This window comes from Hippocampus bargibanti, linkage group LG08 (genome assembly GCF_051943395.1).
Source record: "Hippocampus bargibanti isolate YZ-2025 linkage group LG08, ASM5194339v1, whole genome shotgun sequence".
NCBI lineage: Eukaryota > Metazoa > Chordata > Actinopteri > Syngnathiformes > Syngnathidae > Hippocampus > Hippocampus bargibanti.
This window is the reverse complement of record NC_142741.1, coordinates 9,260,436-9,286,877: the sequence shown is the minus strand read 5'-3', so window position 1 is coordinate 9,286,877 and position 26,442 is coordinate 9,260,436. Positions and strand designations below refer to the sequence as shown.

Genomic DNA, 26,442 nt, shown 5'->3' with positions numbered 1-26,442 from the left:
ACCAGAGGCAAGGAGACTAGTACACGAATGGAATAGACTGAAACTGGACAAGGGGATTTTATACAGACAGGCGGGGAAATGGAAACAGCTCGTTCTCCCTAGTAAGCTGAAGTCGACGGTGCTTAAACACCTGCATGATGACATGGGTCATGTTGGAGCTGACAAGGTGATCAACCTTGCAAGGCAGAGATTCTATTGGCCATTCATGCAGCACGAAATAGAAAACTACGTCATTCGCCAGTGTTCCTGCATTAAACAGAAACGCCCCACCATTCCGAAAAAAGCACCCATGGGCAACATCACTACTAGTGCCCTATTTGAGCTCATTTCGATTGATTATCTCCATCTGGAGCCAAGTAAAGGAGGCTATGAGTATATTCTAGTCCTGGTAGACCACTTTACTCGTTTTGCACAAGCCTACCCGACTAAGAGTAAGTCAGGCAAGGTTGCTGCTGAGAAAATCTTTAGTGATTTTATTCCACGGTTCTCTTATCCAGAGAGACTACATCATGATCAAGGTCGGGAGTTTGAAACAGTCTATTCCAGCGGCTTCATCAGTTGTCTGGCATTGCGCATTCCCGAACCACCCCACACCATCCGCAGAGCAACCCTGTAGAACGTCTGAATAGAACATTGTTACAGATGCTACGCACTCTCCAAGAAGAAAGGAAAGCGGAGTGGAAAGACTATTTGCCTCATGTAGTTCATGCGTACAACTGTACAAGACATGAGTCCACTGGCTATTCACCGTTCTTCCTCCTCTGTGGAAGGTCTCCCCGGTTGCCCATCGACTTAGTTTTTGGTCTGACAGCGGACGAAGAAGTAAAAAGCCGACAGGAATATGCACGTAAGTGGGCCTGTCGAATGCAAGATGCTTACAGAATTGCCTCCGAGAACAGTCAAAAGAGCTCTGAAAAAAGGAAGACATACTATGACCGTGGTGTTAAAGGCATTGCACTCCAGCCAGGGGATTGTGTACTTGTCAGGAACCTATCTGAGAGGGGTGGACCTGGCAAGCTCCGGGCTTACTGGGAGGAAAAAGTCCACAGGGTCACTGAAAGAGTGGGAGATGGACCAGTGTACAAGGTTCAGGCAGAAAACGGAGACAAAACTACCCGTGTGTTGCACCGTAATCTCCTAATGTCTGTCAATGATTTGCCAGTTGAACAGCCAAATAAACAGGAAAAACAGCTAGACAGACAGGCAAAGAAGCAGAAAAAACAGCTAGACAGACAGGCTTATAGCAGGGAAGCAGTTGGGCAGGAGTCTGGATATTCAGATGAAGAGGAGGGATGTTCATACAATCTCCGACGGTTACCTGTGTATACAAGGAGGACAGGCAGTCATCAGGTGTCTCAACCTCAACCGCACAATTTAAGAGCTGTGGCATCAGAATTCCACCCCCAGGCACAAACTACGGAACCAGAGGATGGGCAGCAGCTAGAGGAAGCGTTTCCACTGGTCGTACCAGCATCATTACCAAAACCAACACCAGCTGACAGCCTGCCTGCTGAGGGAAGCCCGGAACAACTTGTAATGGATGATAATGAGGGTGATGCGGGAAGCCCGGAACAACTTGTAATGGATGATAATGAGGGTGATGCAGGAGCGCCGGCGGAGTTGGTGGAATCGGACACCGCGTCACAAAGTGGAATGGAATCGCTGCCATGAAGGTCTACTCGTACTCTAAGACCCAGAGAGATATTTACATATGAACACTTGGGTCATCCATCATACCAGGCTTGGAGACCTGGGGTAAATGTGTTGTATACTTGCATGCCTTACCCCACGACTCATTATCTAGTGCGACCTGAACACTATTGCTACTCTACCCCGACGGTATGGACTTGAATGTAGTTGCAGTAGAAGGTGATTGACACCACCCTACGGAGACCAGACAGATGACTGTGCTTCTACTGGTACTTGACTACTTGTTGGTATAGTCAAGATGTCGGGGGACATCTTTTAAAACAGGGGAGAGTGGAGGGGGTTAGAAACGACCTCTGTTATTGTATGTTAGTCGATTAGACTACCAAGTCAGGAGAGGGCGCTACGCGCCTGTGAATGGAACAGAGGAAGGCGATGTAGGCTCAGCTCACGCATGCGCAGTTGTCATAAATGCCGTTGTGTGAAGCTGATTAACACGGTTGTCTCGTGTCGTCTTTCCTCGTCGTTCACAGGTATTCAAAATAATAAGTGTTCGACATTCTCAAGATGTTAAAGTAATTGGGGACTTATTGGGCGATGCTAGATATGAAACCTTGTTTGTGGCTTTGATGAATATTTTGTGGCTTTGATGAATTTGGATTTTTGGATGTCAATTGTAGTTCCCAGTACAACACACACGAGCGGGCAGACGTGCATACGCATGTGCGAATGTGGAGGATATATACAATGTATAGATGTTGAATGTATAGATCTACACATGAATGTATTCTGATATTGAAATTGCTGAATTGATGTTTTGATGAGTGGTCATAAATGCCGTTGTGTGAAGCTGATTAACACGGTTGTCTCGTGTCGTCTTTCCTCGTCGTTCATAGTGCTACCTGCCTGTGACGCGTTTGAACCGACTCAGGTATCCCCTAGGCCTGAGGCCGGTTACAGATGCATAACAAAAAGTAATGGCTGCTGGCATGTCATTCAGTAATTACGTGCCAGCATTTTCAGTAATGGCTTACTGAAGACCCAAGGATAGATGTTGTCATACAACAGTGGGTGTGAATTTACTTGACTGTTAGAGTGTCTATGTTTCATACTTCCCCGTTCAGTGTTTGACTTATTCATTCAAACCTAACAAAATATAGATGTTAACTTTCATGAAAATTTTTCTCACATGGCATACTGAATGATTTAGTGGTCAACTATAAAGTCCTCAGATGAGATACCATGTTATTATCAAAATGCAGTTTTTATCTTGGGAAGATTGATTGGAGATTGATCCAATTTATGCTCAGCCATCGTTGATTTTAATTTTCAAAAACATTTGGTGTTATTATTGGTTATTCGCTGACATTTTCTTTTTGTTTCATCGATCTTTTGATATATTGTTTGTTTTCCTTTAGCATCTCAACGATCAATAGTTGTATCGTGACGCAATTTCTATTGTCAGAATTTATTGATGGATCGGAAGAATGTCCAACTCCAAAACGCCACAGTAAGGTTGGGACAAAAAATGTGGTACAGTCAAGATATATTGAAAACTTCATCAGATGTCAACGTTGTCACTTTCCAATTTCCATTGTGAAGATAATTGACAAATAACACATTTTGTTGTATAAAACTCCATGACAATCATGGCACAAATTTTAAAATTTCTGACCTCATCCAATGTTCTTTGTGCCTTTGACATTTCAGATGATGAAGCATGCATGGGACAGTTACCGTCAATACGGCTGGGGTCACAATGAGCTCAAGCCCCTCGCCAAGAAAGGACATTCTACAAATATCTTTGGTAAGACCCTCGACAAAACGCAATTCATATTACATGCAGTCTTGCACAAATCCTTGCCGTAAAAAAGGCCGCCTTCATAGCCTTGTCTTCTGGACAAAATTATGTGATAATACCTTTTAAAATCACTTTTGCAGATTCCTGCATTTTTAACAACACATGAGATATAGGTTGTTGGAATCTAATTCCTGTATCTCTTCTGGTTCGGAGTTCAATTGAGTTTTATGATGAAATGCCAGCGGGGATGATAGATGGTGAACAGAAAAGACTACTTTATTCTCGTAAAAACAATAGAAGAACATCTCTAGTCGGTGCGGGGAGCCAAGAGCACAAAGCCCGCCCCTTCAACCTAGTTATAATAATAATAATACATTTAATTTCAAGCGCCTTTCAAAACACCCAAGGACACTTTACAATAAAAACAAATAAAACAAAGCACATAACAATAAAACCATAAGTAAAATGATACATAATAAAATAGCAGAATGAACTAGACATTGAAAGCAATTTTAAGCAAATGGGTCTTGAGGTGGGACTTGAAAATAGAGAGGGAGTCAATATTACGGATGTTGGGTGGAAGTGAATTCCAGAGTTTGGGAGCAGAGCGGCTGAAAGCTCTGCATCCCATCGTGGTGAGACGGGCAGAGGGCACATAGATGTGAAGGGAGGATGAGGATCTGAGGGACCGAGAGGGAACAGAGATTTGAAGCAGGTCAGAAAGATAGGGAGGGGCAAGGTTATGGATGGCTTTGAATGTAAACAGAAGTATTTTGAATTTGATACGATGTTTAACAGGTAGCCAGTGGAGTTGCTGGAGGACAGGGGTGATGTGGTGAAAGGAGGGGGTTCTAGTGATGATCCGGGCTGAAGAATTTTGGACGAGTTGGAGTTTATGGAGAAATTTCTGAGTGATACCGAAGAGAAGTGAGTTGCAATAATCGATGCGGGAGGTGACAAGACTGTGGATAAGGATAGCAGCGGAGTGAGGGGTGAGCGAGGGGCGGAGACGGTTAATATTACGGAGGTGGAAATAAGCAGACCGAGTTATGTTATTTATATGGGACTGAAAAGATAGTGAGCTATCGAGGATGACACCCAGGCTCTTTACCTGAGGGGGGGGGGCACGTTTGAACTTTCAATGGTGAGAGAGAAACTGTTAGTTTTGTGGAGGGTGGATTTGGTACCGTCAAGGAGAAGTTCAGTTTTTTCACTGTTAAGCTTGAGAAAGTTATGGGAAAGCCAGGATTTAATTTCTGAGAGGCAAAGTGAGAGGGATGAAGGTGGAAAAGAGGTGTCGGGTTTGCTGGAGAGGTAGTGTTGGGTGTCATCCAACAAACATTGAATGAAACCAGGAAATGGTCTGTTATAGGAAGTTCATTAGCCGTGCAATTCTTTGGGATAAGGCCAGACATGCAAATGAAGTCCAGGGTGTGGCCTTTTATGTGGGTGGGGAAGTCTGAGAATTGATGCAGACCAAAGCTGTCAAGTGAGGAGGTGAAGTCTTTAGTGAGGGGAAGAGTGGAATTGTCCATGTGGATGTTGAAGTCCCCAAGAATAATCACATTAGGTGACAGGGTGGAGAGGTGTGTGAGGAATTCAGAGAATTCTTTTAGAAAGTCACAATGTGGTTTTGGTGCACGGTATACAGTGGCTATGATAGCGGGTGAGGGTCCAGGAATTTTACATGCAAGGCATTCAAAAGATAGGGTTTCCTGGAGTGAAACTTGAAGGATTTTCCAGTTCTTGCGGTAAATTATCGCGAGACCACCTCCGCGGCCTGAGAGGCGGGGCTTAGAAATGTAAACAAAGCCTGGCGGAGTCGCGTCATTGAGCTCGGAGAAGTCTCCCGCCATTTGCCAAGTCTCATTTATACAAAAAAAGTCAAGCTTACAGTCAATTAGAATGTCTTGGATAAGACACCCCTTTCCCGTAAGCGAGCGGACGTTGAGGAGGCCAAAGTTGACGCTGGTGGCGTCCCCACTACGAGGCACATTAGCCGACCTAGCCAGGCCGGCTAACATACGGTGATCGACCGAGCGGCTGCTCCTTCTGCGCGGCTGGCGGACGGATGACCACAGGGAGGTGATATCATTGGAGCCATCGAGGTGAAAGCCTCGACGTGATCCGCGGTGGATATACCTCCGGGAAGGGCGACGAGCGATTTCCGGGAACCAGAGAATCGCCAGTGGCACGCTCGTCTATCGGGAGCGGAACTTCAGCAGCTCCGCCGCCGAGTACTGTAGCCGTCCAACAGGTCGATGGAGAAGCAACATGATATTCACCAGCAACACCGAGAGAGAGGCAACGGCCAGGTTAGCCCTCGGCAGCGGGAACAGGTGGGTGGAGATGATAACGCGGCTTCGTCTGTGATCCGGATAAGCGACCGGAATCATGAGATGGATCGATAGCCAACGTTCGTTTGGTGAATGTCTGGCATTCTCAGGGGTTCGTGAACCATAAAAAAAGCTAAAAGAAGTTAAAAAGGCTAAAATAAGGTAAAAACATCTCGCGGGAAAGCAGCTGCAGCCAAAGCGCGCAGCATACGCTCATCTCATACAGCAGCGATCTGTCGTCCTATCAGCTACGGGACAGGGAGTTGGGAGAAGATTAGACTTGAAAAGAACATCTCTAGTTACACCCTACATACGCAACGAGTTAACTCATAAGCTACATACATCCATATAGACTAAACTAAACATGAAATAACATAGGACGTACTAAACTAAACATTAAATAACACAGGATGTTTACGGATGTGTATAAAAACACTCTATCATTGCCCCCTGTTGCACATTTAAACATCAGTACATACATTTCCAAAACGGTTTTCATGCATGCACGTCATAACTAACGGCACAGGGAACCATTCTATACCATGGAGAAGGTGAAAAACCTCAGTCATAACTTTACTGCTGTGATATGCAACCTCTCCATTTGCGAGAGTCTTCTCGGCTCTCCGTTTTTTTGGTGGGAGCAACCACACTCTGGCCATGGTTTACAATTCCAAGCTACAACACAGGGTCCCCTTCACGCATTTGTTGATACAAAACCTTTGCGTAGTTCACCTGAGAATTAGTTATCATATTAATTAGCGTTGCTCTAAGCATGGAATGATACAACCAATGACTAAGAAAATAAGTACAATCACGATCGCGACATGCACAAACAGTCTAAGCAAAGTCGTATACCCGCTCCACGGGTGATCAGGCCGTCGATCTTTGGCCATAGCATCTCTGAGATCCCTGATAACAGACAAAGCATTAGTCATGTTTATGGAATTTGCTTCTTCGGGTATGCACGTACAAAGAGTGTCACCCACCATAGCACAGACGCCCCCTTGTGGGGCTGTCAAAAGGTCCAAAACCATTCTATTTTGCAGCACCATTTGTCTAATTGCTGCAATTTCGGTGTTCTGCATTTCATCCACTTTCAAGCTGGCATTTACAAACACTTGAAATCTGTAATCAATGGTTTCAATTCGTAGCATGTTTTTAGCCACTCCAATTTGTGTAAAAAGAGCTAACATTACCTTACTACCCGTGCTATGGTTTTTGAATTGTTCTGGAACATCAGTTCCCAAGATCGAATCATGGGGCTTATACGATACTCTTCTTTTCACATGATGGTGCACTGGGCGACTGGTAACGATGAAAGTATTGCCAGTTACAGTAACAGGTGCGCACAAACCGTAGGCTCGCGGAGGAATAAAATAATATACTTTCCAACCGCATAACCACCAAAGATGTGAAGATACGGGCAAAACAGTTACATTTGTGTTTAGCGGTAGCACATATAAACATATATCCTCATCTATAAAACCCAAATTGTGACCCGTACTGTACATTGCAACGCATACTGGTAATTGCAACCCGCTCTCGGTCATAACCTGATTTTCAGTTTCCAAAATGGTATCTAAACTTGGAACAATCTCTCCTCTCGAAGCATTGCGAAGAACCGGAAAACGTTGATCAGGTCTTTGCAAAGATATTAATATGCAGCATATATGCAGGTCGAGCCATTTTATCTCTGAATACTTTTGAATGCACGCGTTGTTGTGTCACAGAATGAGGCATATAAGAGCATACAAAACAATCACTTTTCCTATTTTGTTTAGCAATTAGTGTAGCATAACGATACCACGTGTTTGATAACAACGGATTCCAGTCATGTTTTTCTCCTGCAAACGGTTGATATAATGCATCCATGACACCTGAACTTTGGGCCGTTTTGTCAGGTGTTTCCATCCAGGCTGTCAGTCTGATATGTGGTTTATGCTGGAAAGGCGATGTCGCGACTGGTGATGCCACAGATGACATCATGCATATAGTTACGGGAAAACCAATGTGATGTTCACGAAACTCAGGACAGGACAGGAGTCTCAAGTCCATGCATCCTGCAGCATCATGAGTTATGATAGCAAGTTGGATATCTGTCATCGTGCCAGTTCCAGTTCCTAACCAGTTCCCCCGAGCTATCTTGACGACAGTTTGTTTTGCTTCTTGGGCACAGCTATCTCAAACCCATTTTTTGTTGGGCTTGGAACGGACCACAACGGAATCCCAACCAGTGGTCCAAGCCTTCCCCAACTTGATACGAGCGTACCAAGAATCTTGAGGATAATCGCTTCAATTTTGTAGTGCTTTGTTCACGAGGACGCTAAGGGGAAATGAGACTATTCCTGCAGCCTGTAGTAGAAAGCAGGCTACAGGATGTGCCATGGAATGGAATGGAATGGAATGGAAAACAATGGAATTTTGCAGGCTGATAGAATGGGGGGCTCCACGTGTCAGAATCAGAATCAGAATCAGAATACCTTTATTCGTCCCGCAATGGGGAAATTTGCAGTCCACAGCAGCAATTGAAGAGGGATGGGGTTGGGGTGGGAGTGAAAGGATAGAAAACAAGATATTCTAAGCATAACAAAATAAAAATGTGAACTGTATACTGTGCAAATGTAGATGTGCAAAAACCGTTCTATAAACAAGACTGTACATAGTGCAGAATCAAGAAATGCATTTAGATATATTGCAACAACCCATATTTACAAGTGTCCAGTTTTTTTTTTTTTTTTTTTCACATGTGATCATTGGGAATTGTGAAGCCTGACAGCAGTCGGTCGGAACGAGCGGCGGTACCTCTCCTTCTTGCAGCGCGGGTGTAATAGTCTCTGGCTAAAGGAGCTACCCAGAGCTGTCAGGATGGGCAGGAGGGGGTGGGAGGGGCTGTCCGTCATAGCTTTTAGTTTAGCTAGCGTCCGTCTGTTGCCCACCTCCTCTAGAGAGTCCAGCGAGCAGCCCACGACAGAACTGGCCCGCTTGACAAAGCGCTCCAGTCTTTTTCTGTCCCGGGTGGTGATGCTGCCTGACCAGCAGACAATGCCATAGTGGATGGCTGATGCCACCACAGAGTCATAGAAAGTCTTTAGGAGTGACCCCTGAACTCCAAAAGACCTCAGTTTCCTGAGGAGGAAGAGGCGACTCTGTCCCTTTTTGATTAGGGCATCCGTGTTTGTTGTCCAGTCCAGTTTATTGTTGAGAGTAACACCCAGGTACTTGTAGGAGGTCACCCTCTCAATGTCCGAACCCTGGATGTTCAATGGTGCAGGTGACGATTGTTTCCTGCAGAAATCCACCACCAGCTCCTTGGTTTTGCCGGTGTTGATCTGGAGGTGATTCTGCTGGCACCAGTCCACAAAGTCCTTTGTCAGTCCCCTGTACTCCCTATCGTCTCCCTCTGTAATGAGGCCGACAATAGCTGAGTCGTCAGAGAACTTCTGAAGGTGGCAGGTTGGGGTGTTGTAATTGAAGTCCGAGGTGTAGAGGGTGAAGAGGAATGGAGCCAGGACTGTTCCCTGCGGCGCTCCGGTGCTGCAGAGAAGCCTGCCCGACTCACAGTTCTTTACTCTCACGTACTGTGGCCTGTTTGTGAGGTAATCTGTAATCCAGGATGTGAGGTGATGGTCGACTCCGGCATGCCGCAGCTTGTCCCCCAGTAGACTTGGCTGGATGGTGTTGAAGGCACTGGAGAAATCAAAGAATGTGATCCTCACCGTGCTCCCAGCATTCTCCAGGTGCAGCAACGCCGTATGGAGGAGGTAGATGATGTGTCATCTGGATTGCCCCCACGAGTCCGTACAGCAAGATGATGTGGACCAGACCCATAGCTAGTGAGTAGTTTGGCTCCGTCCGTCTTCCACCTTGATGGCAGTTGGCGTTGTGATCAGCACGGTGAATGGCCCCTCCCACTTTGGTGCAGACCAGGTCTTCCTTCTGATTGCCTTGATCAGCACCTCGCCTCCGGGGTGGGCGCCTCTGTTCCTGTGGTGGAAAGAAAGAGGACTGCGGCAGTACACATGCTGTGGACCTCTTGTTGTAAACATTTCACACAATTTTGCCAACAAAGCACTTGGATCTGATTCATTCTTTTGCCAGGGCACACCTTCCCATAATGGGAGGATGAAAGGTCTGCCATGCAAGATCTCAAAAGGCGTTATTAGTGGGAGTTATTTTCATATACAATTTAACCAAAAACAGACATTCAGGCCATGTTCTGGAATAATATGCTGTCAGGTAAAGGTGTGTCTTTCAAATCAGGTCGTAGAAATGTCATCATCTTTTTTATGTTCTAGAAATTCAACTTCTTTTTGGCAAAACTGTAACATAGTCAAAGTAGCTTTGTTACCTGTACTTTCTAGATTTCTGAACAAAGCGATTGATACAGTCTTGTTTTCGTCTTCAGTCGGCGAGACAAGTAATATGTCGTCAATGTACAAAAGAATTTGAGAAGTCACAGGATTTTTAAAGTCAGCAATATATGAAGACATTTCTTGTGAAAAAAAATGTTGTAATGACTGAGTCCCCCCAGTAGGGGACGTGTGTGCTCCAGTCTGCTCTTTTCCTAAAAACACATCTGGTCTTCTATAAGCAGCAAGAAGGGGTGAGAGGGAGGGTGGGGGACAGAGAGGCAGCCGTTTGAGGAAGTGGTGGAGGACCCCGCGCGCAGATCCCCCCCTGACCTCTGACCCCCAAGCTCAAATCCCCCAGCCCACAGCTTGCCCCCTCCCTGCAGCGGTTCTTATTTTTTTGTCCTTGTGAGGGAGGAGTTTCTTTATCAGCGGCCATCTTTAAATACAGCGTTTTCATTTTTCCCAGTTTGCTTAAATTGGTTAACATATACGGAATCCTCATCAGCAGATTCAGGAATACAGCTGGGCTTTCTGAAAAACATTCTCAAAGCGCCCTCTGAAAATGTTTTACATCTTCCCCACTTTTTTATGAAGTTCGTATCCTGGTGGATTGGGGTTTTCTTAGAAAAAGATTGCACCCATTATTTCAATCCAACACAGTTCACTAACAATTTCTTCTGTTAACTCAAACACAAAGAAGACTCCCGCTGTGTCAACGTCTCCAACCAAGAGACGCGCTCACATACACACACAATGAATGCACACACACTCACACACACACACACACACACACACACACACACACGCACTCACTCACGGCTCAAATGGCTCGTCGCTCCAACCCCCCTTTGTTCAAGATCTTTCTGTGAGACAAAGAAACTCTTGTAGCTCACCACTCAGCACAGATCAACCAAAATGAATGTATTAATATCACGGAGAATCCACGATCAATTGCAGCTGCATTTAAACACATAATCCCCTGGATCAAAATAATTTTTTTTCTTCCAATTTTTTTTTTTTTTCTCCAGTCCTCGCGCCAAGTGAATTCCAGGAGTCCACCCTTTGTGAATATTATTATTAGAATTCTTCCGGACTTACATTACTTCTGCCGGGGCGCGGCATCAAACTAGCCATCCGAAGAGGCGTCACGAGTCACACTAAAGTATGTCTTACGCGTGGGCCTGAATTTAAGGTGATCCGCCGTGATCAGAATCATCAGAACCAGAATCAGATGATCTAACCAAAAATTCGCGTTACCAGCCCTGGATACGTGGATTAACCTTGAATAGGACACTTCTGGCCACAAAGAATCCCACAACACATTCAAACAAAACGGCTGCGTGCTGGGGCGTCACCCACCTTGAAAAACTTGTCGAACTCAACCGTGTAGTCAGTCAGGATGACGTCCTCTTCATCCTGACTGACTCCACCATGCCGAATGGCAGCAACTTTTCTTTCGGCTCTCGTTTTCCAGTCAACAAGCAGGCGTCGCCGAGGGAATGATCCCCTCGTCTCCTGCGGAGAATTCAGAAACAGACACCACCAAAAAGCAGGGAGATGTTGTCTCTCGTCAACTGAAGCACGCAGGCGGGCACCCCCCAACCGCTCCGGAACCGACTTTTGGCTCGGGTTGCTCGGCACCAATTTATGTTGGAATCTAATTCCTGTTTCTCTTCTGGTTCGGAGTTCAACGGTGTTTTATGATGAAATACCAGCGGGCACGATAGATGGTGAGCAGAATTTATTCTAGTAGAACAATAGTAGAACATCTCTTGTCGAAGCGGGAAGCTAAGAGCACAAAGCCCACCCCTTCAAGCTAGTATAACTCACACAGCAGCGATCTGTTGTCCAATCAGCTACGGACAAGTGTTGGGAGAACATTAGACTGAAATTTGATACTTGTTACACTCTACATACGCAACTAGTTGACTAATAAGCTACATACATCCATGTAGACTAAACTAAACATGAAATAACATAGTATGTACTAAACTAAACATGACATAACACATGATGTTTACGTATGTGTATAGAAACACTCTATCAAGTACATTGGTATACCACAGGCCAATGGCAACCTCGAACTAGCAGCAAGGAAAGCGGCTACAACCAAATACCTCCAGCGGGCAAGTCCTCAGAAGCCAGCTCAATGGCAAGAACAAGACCCGGGCAATAAACAGCTATGCCCTGCCAGTGATCAGATACCCTGCAGGAATAATAAGGTGGCCAAAGGAAGAGATTCAGACCACGGATGTTAAGACCCGAAAACTCCTCACCATGCATGGAGGGTTCCATCCCAAGTCCAGCACCCTGAGACTGTACACAAGCCGTAATGAAGGAGGCCGGGGACGAGTGAGTGTGAGAGCCACTGTCCAGGATGAAACATCCGAGCTCCATGAATACATCAAAGAGGAGGCTCCAACGGATGATGTACTCAGAGAATGTCTCAGACAATGGGGAACAGAGGATGAGGTGCTGGAAGAGGGACAATCATGGGAGGAAAAGCCCCTACACGGGATGTACCACCGAACCATAACAGAAGTGGCTGATCTCAAGAAGTCCTATCACTGGTAGAGAGGGCTGGCCTAAAGGACAGCACAGAGGCACTCATCCTAGCTGCTCAAGAGCAGGCCCTGAACACCAGGGCCATAGAGGCAGGGACATACCACACCAGGCAAGGCCCAAGGTGTAGGTTGTGCAAAGAGTCACCTGCGACAATCCAACACATAAATGCAGGGTGTAAGATGCTGGCAAAGAAAGCCTACATGTAGCGCCATAACAAGGTGGCTGGCATAGTCTACAGAAACATCTGTGCGGAGTATGGACTGGAAACCCCAAGGTCAAAATGGGAAACACCTCCAAAGGTAGAATGACCGAGCAAGGATCCTGTGGGACTTCCAGATACAGACGGACAAGATGGTAATAGCCAACCAACCAGATATCATGGTCATAGATAAAGGGCAAAGGAAAGCCGTTGTCGTGGATGTAGCGGTCCCGAGTGATGGAAACATCAGAAAGAAGGAACTTGAGAAAATTGAGAAATACCAAGGGCTCAGAGTGGAGCTGGAGAGAGCCCGGAAGGTAGAGGTGACATTCGTGCCTGTGGTGGTCGGAGCACTCGGGGCAGTGAACCCCAAACTCAACGATTGGTTGCAACAGATCCCGGGAGCGACATCGGATATCTCGGTCCAAAAAAGCGCAGTGCTGGGAACAGCACGGATACTGCGCCGAACCCTCAAGCTTCCTGGCCTCTGGTAGAGGACCCGAGGTGGGGGACAGACACCACCCATGAGGGGTGAGACGAGGATATATATATATATATATAGTAAAGTCTCGTTATATCGATAGTCTCTGGAGTCAGAAAAAATGTCGATATAACCGTACTGTCGATATATCCGTCCTGCGCCGAACTGCATGAAAAGGGGGGGGGGGGCAATATGTAAATGGGGATCTTTGATATGGCATGTAATTTTATCATTGGCTTCATGGATTGCGTATCCAGCATGCTTTTTGTGCAGTAGTGAAGTGAAAAATAAATTTGTGCATCAAATAAAAACGTCTTTACACTTTTTAATGACTATTTCCTTTCAAAAATGGAACAATGCAAAATCCTCATGTTGTTCTATTCACACGAAACCATGAACGCCAGCATGTGCAAAAATGTGAAAAACAGTGATTGTTGCAACCGATAAAGATATCAGAATGCAACACAATTAAATACATGGATGGAAAACAAAAACTACAACGTTTACATGACTTACGTTGATGAAGTATTCTGCTACACGTCAAACTCTTTCGCGATGAAGGATTTGCTTGTTGAATTGTCCTCCACATTGCCTTGTATGTTGTTCGGATATCACAATTCTTACGTTTCCCCATGATTTAAATTGGTGTTGAACAACTGTAATGTATATAAGCAATGCTACGCCGTTTTTTTTAATTGTGCTCGCGTCAACAGGATAAACACGGAAGCTGGTCACGTGACAACGGGGTTTGAGAGTGTCTGAATAGAATGGCTGAGCTATGGCGTAACAGCAGCTCCTGTTTGTATCTGTTTGTGATAACGTAGCGTTTTGTTATTAAAAAGACCGACCCGCTATAGCAGCGACTGTGCACATCATTTCCCATGCTGAGGGGCATTACAGTATGTTTCAGTAATGAAAGATGTGAGCTCTGCTACAAATTTTTGGAATTGTGACAGAAACACGGAAGCCAGTTACGTGACTGGGGGATCTTTAATACAGTATGGCATGTACAGCAATTTTCAAAATCATCACACTTCAGCAGATAAAACAATACCGATCCATGCGCACCAAATCCAGCAGACATTTAAACAGCTTCTTCCCCCAAGCCATTAACTCTTTGAACAGTAGCCCAAATGGAATTGTATAGTGCCTCTTTGCAATTTTTTTGCTGATGATACTAGTGCAGCGTGTTCGACCGGAAACAAATTCCTTGTGTGGCAATAAAGATGATTCTGATTCTGATAAACATTGTTGCAAAAAACGATTGCATTCATAAACAGTACAGTACAGTGTACATGTACATAACACTGCAACAGCGAAACTGCAACGCTTACATCTTATTACAGTATGCAATAAAAAAAATCCAATCTTGTTCTGCTTCCCATTTTCACATTTTAACACAAACGATTCAATCTTGTTTAACATTTCTATAAAAAAACTGGTGCATTTTTTCTGGATTCTAAGTAAGATTGTACGTCCGTAACACCTTGCAACACTTGTGTCTTTGTTGGTTCTTCATCCTCGTCATTGTGGGAATCTTCTGGGGCAGGGGTCGGGAACCTTTTTGACTAAGAGAGCCATAAAAGTAAAATATTTAGAAATGTTTTTCAGCGAGAGCCACACGCGCGCGCGCACATACAAACGCTCGCGTGCGCGCGGACACTTTTCAACAAAATATCAGAATGCATTATTTAAAATAACTTTGTGATAGTACTCACCGTTAACAGGAATGGTTTTCCGTTCTTCGTGTTTGGTAAAACGATCGGAATGAAATTCAATTTGCCGGTCCAGAGGCGAAGTTACTGCTAGTTAGACTGCACACGGCTCATAAGCTTCCACACTTGCTATCTGCAATCTACTCGGAGAAGTATGTCAATGCTAACGTTAACATGGGGATTGTTAAAATGTCACTGACATTCGACTGTTTCATCGATGGTAGTTTCATTGCAAATTAGAATCAGAACATTTTCTCTCCTCGCCGTCTTGCTGGAGCTGAAACACTTTGAAAATATTTCAAAAGGGACAGGCCGAGATTCCCCCGTGCACGCCCGCATTCGGTGATCGAAAGCCGGCTTGAAGACTTCCGCAGACGCCCGCTGTCACACTTCCAGGGAGGCTGCGTCACCCCCCAGCTCACTCCCACCCGATGCGGTTCCCCGCACACACACCGGTGCATTCACGCTGAAGTACACTCGTTGGGCTCATTTAAAGGGGCGTTTACCTGTTTCAACATGACGGCCACTATCATCCAATCAACATGGCGCTTTCGGCCATTCTAGGTCAGTGTCATCCAATCAAGACTGCGCAAAAAAACGACGAAACGAAAAAGTAAATACATATTTTAGTTTTATCGGCGCGCCATATGCAATCATCAAAAGAGCCATATATGGCTCGCGAGCCATAGGTTCCCGACCCCTGTTTTGGGGCATACTTGCCTTTAATTTGGTGTTTGATTCTCCTCAACAGCCACGATTGCCTTGTATTTCCTTCCGAGATCACAATTCTTTTGTTTTGTTATGGTTGAAGACAGTAGCAAAATGGCGTCTGCTCCACTGCAAGACACGGGACCCGAGAGCTACATAAAAAGACTAGAAATGCGCACGGGAAATGAAAATAGTGTCGTAATAAGCAGTATTATCAATATAAACGATATCGATATAACGAGACTTTACTGTGTGTGTGTGTGTGTGTATATATATATATATATATGTACAAAGACAAAACAGACACATGGTCACAGAAAGGAACTGTTCTGCGTCAGGTCCAACCAAGGTCATACAACGTTCAGACAGGAAAGTGCTGTTTTAAGAAGTACAAACCCCTTGCCAGAGGCAACCAGCTGTGACCCGAACGATCAGAAGATGGTCCACAGAAGCTGAAGAAGCTCTGCGGGACTGTTTTGACTCAACCAGGTGGGAGCTCTTTACTGAGATTCATGGGGAGGACATGGACTCAGTCACCAACACCATCACAGACTACATTAACTTTTGTGAACAAAACACCGTACCCACCAGGACTGTGCGGTGTTTTACCAACAACAAACCATGGATTAATCCCGACATAAAAGTCCTCCTGAAGGAAAAGAAAAGGGCTTTTGTGTCGGGCAACAGAGAGGAACTGAAGGCCGTGCAGATCCAACTAAGGAGGAAGATCAGAGAGGGGAAGAAGGCCTACAGGATGAAAATGGAGGAGCAGCTGCAAGCCAGCAATGTCGCTGGTGTCTGGAAGGGGCTGAAAAACATCTCAGGCCACAAAAGCCCAGTGACATTGAACGAAAAAGACAAGGACTGGGCAGATGAACTCAACCGCTTTTGACAAGACACCAGCCGCCTCCGGCCCACCGTCAGCTTCACCTGCACCAACTCTCACTGTGGCCTTACCCTCCTTGCCCCCTCTCACGACCAGCTTTCCACAACCAACAACTGCCCTCCCAACCGTTGCCACACCCTCAGCCGCCATTCTGCCTCCTGGTTCCTGCCTGCCTGTCACAACTGCGCAGGTGAGGAACCAACTGAGGAGGATGCAGGTGAGGAAGGCAGCAGGTCCGGATTATGTCAGTTCCCGACTCCTCAAGACCTGCTCCGACCAACTGTGTGTCATTGTCCAGCACTTGTTCAACCTGAGCCTGAAGCTGGGCAGAGTTCCACAGCTGTGGAAAACGTCATGCCTGGTCCCAGTGCCCAAGATTGCCAACCCAAAGGAGCTCAACAGCTACAGACCGGTGGCGCTGACGTCTCACCTGATGAAGACGCTGGAGAGACCTGTCCTCGTCCACCTGCGACCGCTGGCAAGCTCATCGCTGGACCCGCTACAGTTTGCCTACCAGCCCAGCATCGGTGTGGAGGATGCCATCAGCTACCTCCTCCATACGGCGTTGCTGCACCTGGAGAATGCTGGGAGCACGATGACGATCACGTTCTTCGATTTCTCCAGTGCCTTCAACACCAGCCAAATCTACTGGGGGACAAGCTGCGGCATGCCGGAGTCGACCATCACCTCACATCCTGGATTACAGATTACCTCACAAACAGGCCACAGTACGTGAGGGTAAAGAACTGTGAGTCGGGCAGGCTTCTCTGCAGCACCGGAGCGCCGCAGGGAACAGTCCTGGCTCCATTCCTCTTCACCCTCTACACCTCGGACTTCAACTACAACACCCCAACCTGCCACCTTCAGAAGTTCTCTGACGACTCAGCTATTGTCGGCCTCATTACAGAGGGAGACGATAGGGAGTACAGGGGACTGACAAAGGACTTTGTGGACTGGTGCCAGCAGAATCACCTCCAGATCAACACCGGGAAAACCAAGGAGCTGGTGGTGGACTTCTGCAGGAAACAATCCTCACCTGCACCATTGAACATGCAGGGTTCAGCCATTGAGAGGGTGACCTCCTACAAGTACCTGGGTGTTACACTCAACAATAAACTGGACTGGACAACAAACACGGATGCCCTAATCAAAAAGGGACAGAGTTGCCTCTTCCTACTCAGGAAACTGAAGTCTTTTGGAGTTCAGGGGTCACTCCTAAAGACTTTCTATGACTCTGTGGTGGCATCAGCCATCCACTATGGCATTGTCTGCTGGTCAGGCAGCATCACCACCCGGTATAGAAAAAGACTGGAGCGCCTTGTCAAGCGGGCCAGTTCTGTCGTGGGCTGCTCGCTGTACTCTTTGGAGGAGGTGGGCAACAGACGGACGCTAGCTAAACTAAAAGCTATGATGGACAGCCCCTCCCACACCCTCCTGCCCACCCTGACAGCACTGGGTAGCTCTTTTAGCCAGAGACTATTACACCCGCGCTGCAAGAAGGAGAGGTACCGCCGCTCGTTCCTACCGACTGCTGTCAGGCTTCACAATTCTCAATGATCACATGTGAAAAAAAACGAAAAAGAAACTAGACACTTGTAAATATGGGTTGTTGCAATATATCAAATGCATTTCTTGATTCTGCACTATGTACAATTTTTCTTATGGAACGGTTTTGCACATTTACATTTGCACAGTATACTGTTGACACTTTATTTTGTTATGCTTAGAATATCTTGTTTTCTATACTTTCACCCCCACCCCTACCCCATCCCTTTTTCAATTGCTGCTGTGGACTGCAAATTTCTCTGATTCTGATATATGTATATATATGTGTGTATATATATATATATATGTATATATATGTATATATATATATATATATATATAGAGGACTTTTTGTATTTTAAATTCCTCGTCTCACCCCCCATGGGTGGTTTCTGTCCCCCATTTTTGCTCGGTAGAGGCCAGGAAGCTTGAGGGTTCTGTGCAGTATCCGTGTTGTTCCCAGCACTGCACTTTTCTGGACCGAGATATCCGATGTTGTTCCCGGGATCTGTTGCAACCACTCGTCGAGGTTGGGTGGCATTGCCGCGAGTACTTCGACCACCACAGGCGCGACTGTCACCTTTACCTTCCAGGCTCTCTCCAGCTCCTCTCTGAGCCCTATATATATATATATATATATATATATATATATATATATATATATATATATATATATATATATAATTACAATGGCACTTTGGATTGTCACTGTTCAGAATGGTGATTGCTTTATGGGAATGTCAAATAGTTTGGTGTGCTTGCATCTGCACGAAACTGACTCCAATCAGGCAGTATATTACTGGAGTTCCTTGCAAAATTTCTCGCAAGCATAAGCTGTTCAGAAAATGTATGGGTTTATTACTAGTTGGGGGTGGAACAAACATTTTCCTTTCTTGAGTTTCTCCATCTGTTTTGTCCAGGTAATTCTCAGCTTGGAGCATCCATCGTGGATGCGTTGGACACACTGTACATCATGGGCCTCCATGAAGAATTTAAGGACGGGCAGAAGTGGATCGAGCAAAATCTGGACTTTAGTGTGGTCTGTACCCAACTCCAATTAATTCACAGGTCGATAATCCATTAAACAAAAAAAGGTTTCTTATGTTGCATTGAATGTTTATGTACTCCTAATTCAATATTATGTGGGTCCTGCAATTTGAGTGAAAATGACAAAAAAACCCTGCCACTGGAGAGGACACATTTTTAGAAGTGTCGAGGAGAGGTGGCAGTGGTGTTCCTGACTGGGTTGTTCAACAAGATCTTAGATGGTGAGCAGATGCCCGAAGAATGGAGACTAAGTGTACAGATATTTTTAAGAACAAGGGAGATGTGCAGAATTGTAACTACAGAGGAATAAAATTGATGAGCCATACAATGACACTTATGGAAAGAGTAGTTGAAGCTAGACTAAGAGCCCAAGTGAACATTTGTCACCCGCAGTATCCCTTCATGCCAAAAAAAGAGAAGGACAGATGCAGTGTTTGCTTTACGAATGCTGATAGAGAAGTACAGTGAGACCTTGGCTTACGAAATTAATTGGTTCCCAGACAGAGTGTGTAAGGCGAAAAGTGTACATCCCAAAAAACAATTTGCGTAGGAAACCATTAAAATGAGAATAATCTGTTCCCAGGTTTCCATAAAATATAATATTAAACTATATATGTCTTAAAACTACACACAACATACCTTATTATATGTATAATACATGTGTTAATGTATTGTAATGAAAGAAATACACTGCACTGTATTAAAGTCACTTTATTTACATTTGTGATGGTCATTGATGGCTTGATGGAATGGCGTTGCAGGTAGGAGGTCAGAGGGAATTGCTGTTTGGAAAGAGAGGCACATTACATGAGGACTGTAATTAAAGAAATAAACTGTACTATAAAATAAAGTTTTATTTACCTTTGTGATGGTCGTTGATGGCTTATGGAAGGAGAGTCACCTTCCATAAGGACTGTTGGTAACTCAACCTCTGGTGTGGCTTCTCTTCTTTGCTTCTTTGTAGACTCCTCACCATTTTTGCTGATTGAAAACCTCTCAATTAACACCTGTTGCTTTCTGACTTGATTCTCATAGCCACAGTCTTTTCTGGATGGAACTGTTCGATAAAAGCCTGCACATCATTACACTTTGCCAAAATTGCCTTGATGAGCTCACTTGATGCTGCAGCCATCTCCTCCTCCTCACCCTCGATGTTCTCGAACCATCCGTTGCTGGCTTTCCTCAATAAGCGCCAAACTTCCAGGTTGCCGCATGGCGATATCGGCGTGAATTAGCCGTGCTTTATCGCATATAATTGCTTTACTCACTGTCTCGCCGGATAACTTCTTTTCGTTAATCCAAATTAACAAGTTTTTCAACTTCTTCGATTGCCCGAGACCGTTGCTTTGACAGCACGGAAACACCTTTTGGAACAGACAAACCTTTGATGGCTTCTTTGTTGCGGAGAATGGTAGCAATGGTTGACTTAGCATCACCGTACTTGGCCACTAAATCACACTAACGCACACCTCGTTCGTGTTTTTCAATTATCTTCTTCTCCTCAACGGTGATTTTGTTTTGTGTCTCCTTCGGCTGAACACAAGCCTGTGGTGCGGTCTTTTTCGGTCCGATACGACCAAAATTATCTGCAAATAGCTCCTCGGAGGCGATCGACGTGTGAATTGAGAAAGAAGGGGTGTGGAAAGGCGCGCCGGCTGGAGCGCTGTTCGGTCGTGTGCTTCCGCCGAAGATCACTCCGCCAGATCCGAAGGTCACTCCGCCAGCCGTGGTGGGTGTGTATCACGAAGAGGTACAGTAGTGCGTATTTCAAGGTTTAATTTTCATAAATTTGACGTTCGTAAACCGAAAAGTTCGTAAGGTGTTCGTAAGCCGAGGCCCCACTGTACAGAGAGGGCCAGAAGCAATTGCATTGTGTCTTTGTAGATCTGGAGAAAGAGTATGACAGGGTGCACAGAGAAGAGGGTTGTGGTATTGCGCGAGGAAGTCTGGAGTGACAGAAAAGTATGTCAGAGCGGTGCAAGTCATGTATCATGACTGTAAGCCAGTTGTGATGTGTGCTGTCGGTGTGACGGAGGAATTCAAGGTGGAGGTGGGACGCTACAAGGGGTCAGCTCTCAGACCCTTCTTATTCGCTATGGTGATGGACAGGCTGACAGACGATGTTAGACAAGAATCTCCTTGGACCATGATGTTTGCAGATGACATTGTGATCTGCGAGAGTGGGGAACAGGTGGGGGAGAGAGGTGGACGTCTGCCCTGGACAGGAGAGGAATGAAGATCAGTTACAGCAAGACGGAATATATGTGTGTGAACATGAAGGACGCTGATGTGAGATGATGATGCACAAAACCGGGTTAGATGGACGACACTGGTCCACTGTGGCGACCCCTGAAGAGCAGAAATGAAGAAAAGAAGTCAAACACATTCCAAATGGGACAGAACATTGTGAGAATGACAGTGTGAGACTGAGTCACACAGAAGCTGAATTAGCCTCTGTGGACCACTGTGGCAGTGCTCTGAAATGAAACAAAACATTAGAAAGATTGAGATCACTGTAGAAATAAGACTGGTACAAGAAGCAGAATCTCTCCTCAAAACGCACAATTGAAATTGAGAGAGAGGCTGTAGAAGTTAATGTAATGCCTCCTCGAGCATATTGGTAAAGTAAATCCGCCATAGCAATTATTAAATAATTGAACAAAACACGACAGAAAAGCAGATCAATAAACATACTTATGGACACAGTACGTGTATCATAAGATTCACCTGATTGAAATTAGGAGCTCAGCAGCAAGCAGAAGTTTGATAATCACCCTAATCGTTTTAATCCAGTGTCTTGGAGGTTGGAAACATAAAACATGCAGGATAGGGGGCCACATGGATTCAGTAGGTCAGGCCTGGCCAACCCGCGGCTCACGAGCCTCATGCGGCTCTTTGGCCGATTTCATGCGGCACTTCAAGGGCTTTCACATGACAAGCATCAAAAAGTTTTGGCGCTGGCGCTTCCATTTGTCACGTGCGGATTGACAGCAGGGGGCAGGGCCGCGCCTCCCCGCTTCCACCACTTGCTGTCAATCCCCTCATCGACAGACACTGTGTATTTATATGGGTCGCGGTCATCCCGCTAGTGCCGGATTATTGATGTTCACCTCGTATCTCGCCCGTATCCTGGACTGTCTTTCTCAGCTTCGGTGCATATGTTGATCCGGTCTGAGTTCCCCCCCCCCAGTCCCGTAAGTGTCTGCCTTCTTTCGGGATTGTGCCTATTTTTGCACCACTACCAGTTAGTTTATTTCTTACGATTCCGCTGGTTCAGCTGTTCTTGGACCAGTGCATTTTATTACGTTAATAAATACCCTGCAATGATCTTCTGTCTCTGTCGCCTGCTTGGTGATCCAAAGATCCCACTTCGTTTCGACGAGTCGGTTACTTTCTGCCTCGTTCGGAACGTGACACCATTCATTCACTATGTACCATATTTTCACGACCATATGGCGCACTGCACATTTTGGAGGACATTAAAGACTTACAGTCGTGAAAATACGGTAGCAAGCTGACCAGGTGACGTCAACACGCATGTGCGTGAGATGACAATCAATCATTTGAGTCGTAAACAATTTGTGTCAAGTTCGCTCTCAAAATGGCAGGGAAAAATGCACAGCAAAACAAAAATCTGAAGATGAACACATGACTTTTTTTTAACAGAGTGGGAGAGTTTATATTTTTTGTTGAACGTACTAGCAAGCCATTCTGCCTTATGTCAGGTGTCATTAGCACATTTCAAGGCTTCAAATCTTCAGCGCCTTTAGCTCACTCCATGCTAACAATGATCAGGAATTTCCAAAAGGGATTGAACTTCGCAAGCACAAATTGGTCACTTTGAAAAGTCAGACAGAAAAGCAGATAGTTTTTCCGAAAATTCACGAAGCACCCAGAGACCTGTTGCTGTTGCTCGTCGTCCATGCAATGTTCGTGTGTGCATAGTCGTGTGTGTGTGTTTGTTCGTGCCTGCGCATGCGTGGGTCTGCATGTGTGTGTGCGTCCGCGCATTGTGAGTGTGCGCTCTTTGCAGTAACATAATTTTTAAAATGGCTCCTCATCTCTTACTGGTTGGCCACCCCTGCATCAGGTGATCCTTGCTCTCCCCGAATCTTGTAGTTAACATAGAGCCTATGTGTATATTGACAAGATTTTATGTTTGTCAGCTCTTATTTTACATTTTGTCTCTGATCGAACTAATGTGGTGTGCAGGGGAATTGGGTAATCCCCAAAAGCTACACGGGTAGGCTGGGAGTTTGTGATTTTCTTGGAATGTTGTATAGTGATCGTTTGTAATGTAAACACTCAGAGATTTGTAGTGAGATGTGTTTTTATTTATCTATTATCTAATACTCTGAGAGATGATTAACCTGAGTGCCTCACATGCTGTTAATGACTGTCATTAATTCTTAATGAAACATACATTGTTAAAAGCAATTTGAACATGTGTTACGAATAATAATTGAAATAAAAAATGTAGTGTTTCCAAAGTGCTAACATTCACGTATGCCTTCCTTTTAACCAGCAAGAGTACAAATCAGTGTCCTGTTTCAGAGGTTAGGTTTTTGGAGATTGTCAGTTTTCTCTGAAACTGCTGGTGCCCAAGTCTTAACACTCATGGGGTAAAAAAAGCATGGCAATCCATTTCAACTCAAGATCGACTTGCAACTTGGGAATACTGTGGCATTGTTAAGGAGATGTAGAAACAAGTGAAAAAAAGTGCAGCTTGTTTCAAAAAAGTCAGACATTTACAAACCACCAGTGAGACTATGTATTAAGCAAACAAAATATGTGATTGTCCAATTTGCATGAGATGCAGTTTAAATCAGTCCCCCACGCATCCCCAAATTGCAACAAAAATAATTGTCTGCAGCTCTGGTCTTGTATAACGTCAAAAATCCTGACCCCTGCGATTGAGTTATCGTATTTTCCGCGATAAAAGCCTCCATTTTCTTCAAAAGATGACCATGCACCTTATTAGAATAATAATGATGATGATGATGATTATTATTATTATACATTTTATTTCAAGTGCCTCTCAAAGCTCTAAGGACACGTTACAGTCACAGACATGCATAGATACAATAATAAATAAAATATAATTCTAAATAAAAACGAGATAAAGCTACACAAAAATGCAATTTTAAATAGGTGGGTTATTCGCAAGTGCGCCTTAAATGTGAAGTAATATTGATCCACAATTGGTCTCACAACTACTGTCAGCAGCCACTGACTCCATTGGCACTGTGCCAAAGAAAGCAAAGTAGGCATAGTAAACGTGGTGAAGAGGAAAATAGTGCGCAAAACTATAGAATTAAGAAATATTTTATCTAGAAATATGAGTCAGGTATACATGTGGTCTTTGTTTGTGAAGGAGTTTGAGATGCTGAAATCGACTATCAACACCATCCTAAAAAAGAAAGAGAATAGAAAGCAGTGATTTGGCTAAACGATATGGTGTATTCAGCAAACAAAAGCCACAAATATGTGAAGTGGAAAAACCTTTGCTTGGATTTGGAAGGTGTCATGATCTGGTTGGTGACCAACGGGTGGCACTGTCTGACCCGCCTGCACCTGCACAGTTGCGGGTCGTTCCGATCAGTGGCAGACTGCCACATTCTGATCGGCGACCAACGGGTCGCGCTGTCGGCCCTGCCTGCAGCCGCGCAGGTGTTGGTCGTTCCAATCAGTGGCAGTTAAAAGGACTCCCGGCACGACCATTCGGTGTCGGATCATTGCGTTGTGCAGTGCATTCATTGCATTGTATGCTGTGCATGTTTTTGTTTCATCTTGGCTGACTTGTACTCTTGGTTTTTCTTTGATACTTTCTATTTTTCTGTTCAGATGATTTTGATGTTTTAGATTTAGTTCCTGCTGACTTTATTTTAATACAATCTGTCAAATACAACCTGCTGCTCCCTCCTGCCTGTTTTTTTTTTGTGATCCACAACCGCCATCACCACCTTGCAAACCATGAAAGATGGATTTGCCTTTATTAGTCTTCAGTGGAGAAATTTACATTTCACAGGAGCAAAGTGGCTGCCTTTCCAGCAGCTCCTATGTTTTGCTTTTCTACTTTCATTTCTTTCATAACTTTGCTGCTGTGAAATGTAAATTTCTCCACTGCGAGACTAATAAAGGCAAATCCAATCCAATCCAAAGTTATGAAAGGAATGAAAGTAAAAAAAACAAAATACTGGAGCTGCTGGAAAGGCAGCCACTCTCGCGGCGCTGTCTTGAAGTCAAAAGAACAAAAAAAAAACTAAATAACGCATGATCCAAGATGGCGCCGCGAATGGCAGCCTCGGTCAAACGCTCCCTAGTATTGTTCCTGGTTTTGTCATTTTCATTTGTTTTTTGCGACCCGACGCGACTCAGTTACCCGAGGGAAGAGTTACTGAGCATTGGGAAATCCACTCTTGGACTATTTTCACCGACACACCAAAATCTACAAGGTTTTTCGGGGCTGCTCGCGAGCAGCGTAGGGAAGCGAGCCGGCGTGCTCGTCAAGCTACGGCAGCGTGGATTTCGAACGCCGCTCCCATCGATCCACCTCGCTAATCTACGCTCACTACCAAACAAGATGGACGAACTTCTTCTTCTCACAAAAACCAATAAAACATTTGCACGCTCTGCTGCGCTGTGCTTCACTGAGACCTGGCTCAGTGACCGCCACCTGGATTCCGCGCTACACCTACCCGGATTCCGTCTCCTCAGAGCCGACCGTGACACGGAGCAATCTGGGAAATCCAAAGGTGGTGGAATATGCTTCTACATCAATGAAGAATGGTGCACCGATATCACGATACTTGACGCACACTGCAGCCCTGGCTTGGAATCACTGTCTCTCAACGGCAAGCCATTCTACTCGCCGCGGGAGTTCGCTTCCTTTTCTCGTCGTCGTGTACATCGCGCCACAAGCTAATGCTAACGCGTGTATACAAACGCTAGCGGACCATGTAAACCAACTCGAACGAAAATATCCAGAGTCACCCCTGATCATTTTGGGCGATTTTAATCAAACGCGTCTAAACTGTGAACTTCCCAAATATAAGCGGCATATTGACTGTTTCACCAGAGAAGGAAACATTCTAGATCACTGTTACACAGCACTCAAAGGCTCAAAGGCGCATACCGGTCTGTTGCGCATGCAACAGTGG

General features: G+C 45.1%; 1 protein-coding gene across 4 annotated transcripts in view; it reads left to right on the top strand.

Moving 5' to 3' along the window:
* Window positions 1-26,442, top strand: part of man1a2 (mannosidase, alpha, class 1A, member 2) — a 194,527-nt gene that overhangs the window by 55,467 nt on the left and 112,618 nt on the right. For all 4 annotated transcript variants that reach the window (XM_089003221.1, XM_089003219.1, XM_089003220.1 and 1 more), the window contains 2 exons: window positions 3,358-3,454; window positions 19,156-19,274. In XM_089003221.1, the coding sequence (XP_088859347.1) occupies window positions 3,358-3,454; window positions 19,156-19,274 (216 nt within the window). The remainder of the gene's footprint in view (window positions 1-3,357; window positions 3,455-19,155; window positions 19,275-26,442) is intronic.